The sequence below is a fragment of the Lipotes vexillifer genome, unplaced genomic scaffold (genome assembly GCF_000442215.2).
Source record: "Lipotes vexillifer unplaced genomic scaffold, Lipotes_vexillifer_v1.1 scaffold532, whole genome shotgun sequence".
NCBI classification, from domain to species: domain Eukaryota; kingdom Metazoa; phylum Chordata; class Mammalia; order Artiodactyla; family Lipotidae; genus Lipotes; species Lipotes vexillifer.
The window spans coordinates 2,658,240-2,666,953 of NW_006798027.1; the positions used below are offsets into that span (position 1 = coordinate 2,658,240).

At 52.2% G+C, this 8,714-nt stretch overlaps 1 protein-coding gene across 1 annotated transcript in view; it reads right to left on the bottom strand.

Moving 5' to 3' along the window:
• Positions 1 to 8,714, bottom strand: part of CEMIP (cell migration inducing hyaluronidase 1) — a 72,222-nt gene that overhangs the window by 24,794 nt on the left and 38,714 nt on the right. The window contains exons 12-14 of the mRNA XM_007470083.1: positions 3,169 to 3,374; positions 2,325 to 2,394; positions 1,169 to 1,297 (exon numbers count right to left, since the gene is read on the bottom strand). Coding sequence (XP_007470145.1) covers positions 1,169 to 1,297; positions 2,325 to 2,394; positions 3,169 to 3,374 — 405 coding nt within the window. The remainder of the gene's footprint in view (positions 1 to 1,168; positions 1,298 to 2,324; positions 2,395 to 3,168; positions 3,375 to 8,714) is intronic.

Consider the following 8,714-nt stretch of genomic DNA (forward strand, 5'->3'; position numbering starts at 1 on the left):
TGAGGACCAAATAAGAGAAGCCAGGTGAAGAGGCTGGGAGCAGGACCCTTACACGGTGGCACGGAGTCAGGGCTCACCAGGTGTGAACACCACGCGCAGGGCTCCTCCTTGGCTCGGAACCCATCCGGAACCCAGGCAGCAGAATCCGTCCGGCTCGAGGATCCTCTTTGCTCCTTTCCCACCCTGCCACCCCCGAGGGTCCCTCCCTCAATCTGTGGCCAGGAGTCCTTGCCTAGTTCCCTGTTGGAAACCATCCTCCCTCACGTGTTCCTCCCCTTTCCAACCTCTCCAAACATCCGGGTACTGCGTGGTCCACCTGCAGCTCATAGGAAGGCTTCTCAAGGAAGGGATCTCGACAAGGACTACTGCCCCCTGCTTCCCACAGCCCCCAGAGCCTCTGCACCTGCTCTGTATGGAGACGGCTCTCCCAGGCCCACCCGACCTCCGAGCTGTATACACAGGTCTATTCTGAGATTATTTCTCATCTTCATGGGCTTCTCCCTAGTCGAGTCTCTTTGGTTTCGACCCTGAATGCATCCATTCTCCTCTAGGACCCTCTGTTTCTTCATCTGTACCACTAGAGAGCAGACCAGAAGAACAGCCTTGACATCCGGGCCTCTACCTGCACACTGCCCCTGTGTCCCCAAGACCACCTCTGTCCCCAGCACGGCATCTTGGGTCTCAGCCTTGCTTCCCAGCTCTATTCCCACGTGCCCATGACGCTGGTCTGGATGCTGTCCTCAACTGGGGGCCCTTGACACACCCGAGAGCCCAGTCCCTTTCCCCAGCACCTCACTTGGTGCTGGACACACAGAACTACTGATGAGCAAACGAAGATGACAGAAATGTGTGTTTTCCACCTGCCCCCTTAGCAGTGCATGGATGGAGGACCCGCTTCCCAGAAAAAAAAAAAAGCGACCAGAGGAGAGGATGCTAATGCTACCTTCATCTTCCTGCAGAACCAGGTCCTGACCTTCCCTAGCTCCCAGGTCAGGCCTGGCTTTTCGGAGTCACCATCGCTCCCATCCCCACCAAGTGAACTGCGAAATCGAACTCAGGGGCCCAGCCCCGGGGCTGCCAGGAGAAGCTGTGGCTCTTCCGGCTCTAGACACGCACAGGCCTGGGAAGAAGAACCAGTGGGCGGGCGGGGAGGCCTGGAAGGACTTACCCGGTAGTTGGAGTGTGCTCGGTTGTTAAGGAACTTTCCCAGTGGGATGTGCTCTGAATAACCTGGGGAGTACATTCCGGCCGAGGGGCCCGTCGGTACGTGGTGAAAAATGAACCAAAATCCAGTTTCCTGGTGGAGGAGGACATGGGGGGAAAGCCACAGAATTCAGCACCAGGGAGCTTCCTGTTGGGGTGACTGGATGGCCCAAACTAGGGGTGGGCCTAGCGCTATCACCCAAATGGCCCCAACGCCCACTCCCAGACACACCCGCGGGAAACAGCGAGAAGTTTGAGGCTAATATACTTTGGGGGGGTGGGCGTCCATCCCGACTGTTAAAACCCTTCTGTGGTCCTACTGTATCTGTGGTCCTACTGCATCAGCAGCCATGGGCGCCAAATGGCTGGATTTCAGAGTCACTGCCAGGGTTAATCTCGCCCTCCTGACACATAATGGGAGGGTTTCGTGAGTGTTCTTGGCTTTACCCTTTCATTCTGCAGATATGGAAGCTGAGGCCCAGAGACGGCACCTGACCTGCTCCCCGGGAAGGTAAGCAGCACGGAGGGGTGGGTAAGGGCAGGGCTGTGTAGACAGGATACCGTGTTTGTATCCTGCGCGTGTCCCTGCCTAACTTTCCTCCCCACCATAGTACAAACCTCATAGGGTTGACACAAGAATTAAATTATTGGAGCTTATGGGACATCCCTGGAAGTCCAGGGGTTAAGACTCCATGCTCCCAAAGCAGGGGGCACAGTTTCAATCCCTGGATGGGGAACTAAGATCCCGCATGCTGCGTGGCATGGCCAAAAGTAAATAAATAAAAGTCAATGAGCTTGTGCACACACCAATACACACAAAAAATAAAATATAAATGAAGTGTGAAAAATATAATAAAAAAATTTGAGCTTAGAACACTGATGTGCCAGGCATCTAATAATGCTACTGATTACTCATTAGCTATGATCACCAGTGTGACGAAGGGCCAGAGGCATCACTTAAAAGCAAGTCCATCTGCCTCCCAAGCTGGCTTTTCCCTCTTCACGCTAAGCCTGACTGCGTGGATACCTAGACTCGGGGCTCAGGGCACACATCTTTCAGGGTTGGCCCCAGCCGTCTCCTCTCCCCCAGACCCACCCAAAAAAGGGATGTTTCTGCTCACCTCGGATCCCGCAGCAGCACAGTTTATGAGGTTGTTGTTGGGATTGGCCATCCAGAAGGTGGACACAGCACTGTGGGCAGGGGGCAGAGATTGAATGGCGTCAGACAGAGGGCTACTGGCTCCCATCTTGCTGCCCCGGGGTGGTGGGGTGGCCCATGTCAGGGACTCTAACATTGCTTTGATGAGCCTCTTATCAGTGATTTGAGATGCCCTTGATTTGTTCATCTGAAACCTAGTTTTCTCATTAAACTGGGGTGCATTTATGCCTTTAACACGTTCAGAATTTGAATGGGGCATGGCTCTTGAAGGTATAAGCACGTTTGTGGGTTAAATCTGAGATGGACCCTAGAAGAAATATAAGTCAGGAGAACCCAGAAAAATGGCTGTATCTGAGGGAGAGGCCCTGGACTCAGAAGGCTGACTGTACAGGAAGCTCTCTCTCTCTCTCTCTCTCTCTCTCTCTCTGTCTGTCTCTCTGTCTCTGACTCTCTCATGTCAAGAAACAGACCAGTGCAGCTGGTGCCCACGTATACACGCTGTGGCTCCGAGGTGGCAGCCTGCTTCCTCTCCTCGAAGGAGCACTGTGTGGCCTCAGGAAAAGCCTGAGGATGAGAACAGTGGTTCTCTTTGGCCAAAAACGATGCCCGTGAGGCACACTGAGAAGGGAGAAGTCGAAAACACACTCCTGCCCTCTGTCTGAGCAGCTGAGAGCCTTGGGTGGTTAAGGGCTGTGAGGTCTAAGCCGCTCAGGAACCCAGCAGTGAGAAGTCAGATGCTGGGCTGGGAAGTCGTGTGAGCACGTGCACACAGGCGCGGTGCAGGGCAGGGAGAGGGAGGTGCTTACTTGCAGTCCTGCCTGGGCTTGGGGATGTACCCCGGGTAGGAGTCTTCTGTGATCATCTTGCACATCTTGCTGTCGCGGTCGGAGGGGAGGAGGGTTCCGGACTTGACCAGGAGGCCGAGGCAGTGCTCGAAGGTGTTGCGTTCCTCTGGCCCATCTTCCGTAAAGAAGCAGTGGCCCAAGGAATTATAGCCCACGACGTCCTTGACCTGCAGGGGTCAAGACAGGGCGACAGTTCGCCCAGCGCCGTTACTCATGTGCTCATTCATCCATTCAAAAAAACATTAAACAGCCTGAGCCAGGCGCCAGGCTCTGAGAGGGGATCTGGGGGTTGGGGGATAGACCGGACATGGGTACGACAGAGCCGTGACTTTGAAGTCCTTTCCAGCTGGAGGTGTTGCAACTGAGCCTTCATGGGGTGGGGAGACGAACAAAGTGCTAGAGGTGGGCCCGACTGGAGACCGGGGACGAGGCCTTGTGAGCCTAACCTGGTGAGGACACGGCGAGTACACTGCTCACGAGGACTTTATGTGGAGGCTTTCACCAAGAGGTCCCACCAGAAAGGGGGGTAGGGAGAGCTCCGTCTGAGCCAGGCCGCGGGGGGCTTCTTAGTAAGACTGGTTCCTCACGGTGCCCTCTCCCGTGGATGCAAGCCAGCTTTAAAGCCTGCCACCACAACGAGCCACACTTGAAGAAAACCAGAAAATGCTGCAAACTCCAGCTCTTCAATATTCTTCTCGGAATCACAGAGTCAGTGGGCCAAGTGGAGAAACCACTTGAAGACATGGAGAGACGTGGCGTACGGTCTTAGCTGTGCCCACAAGCATCACAGGCTCTTAGACAAGTCTGCCAACCTCTCGCCAACACACTTTCCCCACCACACAACGGAGGAGTCCAAGTCCAGGATCTCTGAGGCCCCTTCCGGGTCTGAATGTCTACGAACTCATCAATCTGAGAACGAGAAGGTGGGTAGAGGGCCTCTGGCCTGAGCCCTAGCTCCCTTTCTCAAGCAGGACTCTGTTCACGAGCATCCCTGACAGACGGGCATCGTGCTTCACTTGAACACCCCACAGGTGAGATGCTCGCTACCTCCCAAGGTGCCCTGTCCACAGCGGGGCATGAGGATGGTGAGAAACACCATCTGAGATCTTCCATCCTCATGCCCACCCCCGGGGTCCTGACTGCCCAGTGATGTCACCCAACCAGGGAAGCTGCTGCTCCCCTATGACACCATTCTACCCACACCTAGTAAGTACCCACTGCTGCACCAGGCCCTGGAAAATTCACACGTCATCCCCAAACAACTCCTCCGTCGGCACTGTTACCATTTCGAGGGGCATCCTGTACATTGTAGGAAATTTAGCAACATCCCTGGTCCCCTACCCACTAGATGCCAGCAGGACCTTCTCAGCTGTGACGACCAAAAACGTCTCCAGGCATTCATTGCCAAGTATTCCATTGGGGAAGGGAGGTGACAAAATTGTCCCTGAGGGGGCTTCCCTGGTGGCGCAGTGGTTGAGAGTCTGCCTGCTAATGCAGGGGACACGGGTTCGAGCCCTGGTATGGGAAGATCCCGCATGCCGCGGAGCGACTGGGCCCGTGAGCCACGACTACTGAGCCTGCGCGTCTGGAGCCTGTGCTCCGCAACGAGAGAGGCCGCGATAGTGAGAGGCCCGCGCACCGCGATGAAGAGTGGCCCCCACTTGCCACAACCAGACAAAGCCCTCGCACAGAAACGAAGACCCAACACAGCCCAAAATAAATAAATGAATTAATAAAAAAAAAAAAAATTGTCCCTGAGAAGGCACTAATCGAGGGTAAACACCCCAATTCCCTCCAGAGCCTTTTCTATGGCAAATCTTACCTACTCCCCAACTCCCAGGCAGACATGCTCTAGAAGCATCCAGAACTAGGACCCTTTATGTCCCAGCACTCGCCTGGGCTCTTATATCTTTTAATCTTGCTGAAATCTTACACAATCCTGTACTAATTTTTTTCAGAGATGAGGAAAATGAGACTCAGAAAGGTTGACTGATTTGCCCAAGGTCACACAACCCACGTGTGCAAAGCCAGGGCTGGAACCCCAGTTTTCTTTTTTTTTTTTGCGGTACGCGGGCCTCTCACTGTCGTGGCCTCTCCTGTCGTGGAGCACGGGCTCCGGACACGCAGGCTCAGCGGCCATGGCTCACAGGCCCAGCCGCTCCGCGGCATGTGGGATCTTCCCAGACCGGGGCACGAACCCGTGTCCCCTGCATCGGAAGGCGGACTCTCAACCACTGCTCCACCAGGGAAGCCCCCTGGAACCCCAGTTTCCTGACTGTGTCCATTCACCCATGAGGACGGAGCACAGGCACAACTGCCCTATTCCAGGCAAGCTCTTCATTTTCTCAAACAAGGATCGCTTCCTTAATCTTTGGTAATAGGCAAGGGCGTGATCTTGAATGCTACTCAGTGCACCAGTAAGCATTTTAGTCAATACCAAGGTCATGCAATGGGACTGCTTCCTTTCCTCCTAGCGAGCTAGGAAAGTTGGTTGCAAATAGCCTGGAAAGACAAGCCTGGGAGGAACAGGCAAGAAAACGTGGGCATCGAGAGCAAGTTCAATGCCTTCCCGTTACAGAGGAGGACACTCAGGCCCAGAGGAGGGACATGGAACAGTGTTCAGACCCGGGCCCGTAGCTCCTCTTAAATCCTAGGCACCTGGGTGCCTGCCGTCCGGATCACACTTTGGGTGTCCTCTTTGAATGCAAGTGAATAATGAATTGGGTACATTCTTATTCTAACAAATGCCTGAATAAGAAATTCCCTCCAGGCCCCTTGAGGTGTACTCTGGAGAGAAAAACCCTTTTGGAAAGGAATAAAAATAACTACTGTTTACTGTGAAATGTTTTACATACATTATCTCATTTAATCCTTATCGAAACTACTATTCCCTTTCTACTGATGGCACCGAGACTTAGAAAGTTGCCTGAGTCACTTCTCTTGCAAGGACGGATTGTGACTTGCTTCTCCATCTGTCTGATCCAAAACCTGTGTCCTAATCATAATTCTCAACAGCACCAGAAAAGAAACCTCCCATCTTGTGTTGCATTTCTTGCTTCTCGTTAGTAGTGGGCTGAGGTGGGGCATAGAGTCCAGAGAGAAGCATGATAAGGTCGAAGAGAAAGCCCTGGGCTGGGAGTAGAAGACACAAGTTCAAGTTTGGTTTCATCACAGACTTGCGGTGTCATTTGTCTGAGTGTCCTTAGGGGGACTTCTGAAACCCCTTCCAGCTCTGACATTGTACGACTGTTCTTCCTTAGAACATTTCCCAGAATTAGACACTTAAACCGTGACATAGCTTGAGATGGACAGACAGAGAGAGATGACAGATAGATAGGTAGATAGTAAGTAGCTGGATAAACAGACACATACGTATGGACTTACGGGTGCCCACTGAATCCCCATGCATGATATCCAGAAGCAGCGTGTAAGCTCCCTGCCATTGTCTTGCGCAAACTGTATCTTCCCTTTGTTCTTCTGGACATATTCCCTTATGACTGACAATCATGAAAGCGACTCCTGAGAGCTGTTTTAAGTCTTCAGCTGTTGTTAGGTGGAGTCCAGGCATGACGCTGTGAAGGATGAGACTCCCCAGCTCTCAGGAACTGATTCAATTAGGGTCACCATTTAGTTTATTGTCTGAACCAGGACATTATCGAGAGTGAAAGGGGGCACCGTTAGTCATTCATCTGGGATAGCAGGCGTAAAATGGAACTGTTCCTTGCAAATCAGGGCATAGAGCCACCCCAAGTGATGACTTCCCCCTGAAACCTGTACACAGTGCGAAAAAGAAATTACTGTTTAAAACAAATACACACGGAAATGAACTATATGTCTGATTCTGCCTTCTAGGGTGGGTATGATATAATTCATCTTAGTGAGAAACCTGGCTACAAATAGGATCCTATTAAAAGAAAGACTGTAATTTCTGAGCTTCTGCTGTTTACTTTTCTTTTCTATGTTTCTTTTCTTTTTTTTGTTTTTTTTTGAGCTGCTAAAGAAAAGAGCCTTGGAGTAGGTGGTAATTTGCTTTGCAGGGTGTGTTAATGAGTTTCTGAATATGCAAATAGAAGCTGGAAAAGGAAACGGAGAACCCAATCACTCTGCCTAATAAGGAGAAGAAAGTGTTTTTTGTTGTTGTTTTGCCCCGCTGCGTGGCATGTGGGATCTTAGTTCCCCAACCAGGGATCTAACTCATGCGCAGAGTCCTAACCACTGGACTGCCAGGGAAGTCCCGAGAATGAGCTTTTAAGGCGGCCCAGGAGCAGTGGGGAAGGAGAAGGAAGGACCCCCGCAGCCAGGGGGAGGCGAGGGGAGGGGAGGGTTTAAGAAGAGGGACCTGTTTCTCCATTTCCAGTTGATTTCTGTGCTGATCTACGATGCACCCCTACCTCCTTGCCATCTCTTTCCCACTCTGCCAGCGGAAGCCCTGGCCAGTGAAACTTTGGGGGAAAACAAGCCCAGGAGTCTGGGTTCCTCCTTTGGGCTCAGGAGGGAAGGAGAGATGAGAGCAGCTCATGAAGCAAGAAATGAGTGAGCCCGAATTCAAGAAACTGGAAAAAAAGGGGAAACCAGGGAAAACAGAAGCCTCGCCCACAATCCCCAGAGCTCTGAGACTGGGACAGAGGGCACTGAGTTTCCCACCAAAGAGGTAAAGGAGCTCCGCTCCTCTGTAGTGGAAAGCCAAAGGGAAGGTGTCTCCCTAAGGCTGGAGGGCTTGAGGACTGGCTGCAGTCCATGTAGGGCGCCCCCTGCATAGTCAATGTGGCAGCCTGTTGAGGACATCCTGGTTGCTACTGGAGGCCTTTACAGCAAAGGTAACACATTTGGAGCAGTGAATGAGGTGAGACAGAAAGACAGGACGTGTTTACTTCTCCCACCCACTCTGCCGTAAAAAAGGAAGAGAGGAGAAAACAGGCAGAATCCATACTGGAGTCTTTTTTACCTTTCTCAAGAGAACTGGAATGGATTCATTGTCTTCCAGGAAGGAACACTTAGGTGACCCCCGTGTCCTGCCTCAGAGCTCAGAAACACACAGTAAGACGTAGCGTGAGCCCATCTTACACCCACAGCCGTCCACCCCGCAGATAATGTGCAGTAGCCCCTTCCTCTGAAGGCAGGCTTTGTCCCCCATCTGCCAGCATCCCGGAGCTTTGGTGCAAACCCCCCAGTTTCAAGAAGGACACCGTCAACAGTGTCAGTTTCAGGAAAGGCATTTCCCCGGCTCTGTTCTGTAGAACATGAACTCTGTGAAAGGCAAAGGTTGTGTGAATAAAGGGCTCCGCGGGGAAATGCGTTTTGACATTGCTAGGATCACCAGCATTGAATGCATTTTTACTGCAACCCTGACAAGGCTAGCATGCGCGGTGAATTCCTAAAATGGGGAGGAAAGACACACACTCAGTGTTTGCCAAGGTCATTGAATTATTGGGTTTACTCTGTGTGTTGGGAGGGATACCTACTACTATCTCACGGAACCAGTGAGGTTTACACAGAACACAGGGAAA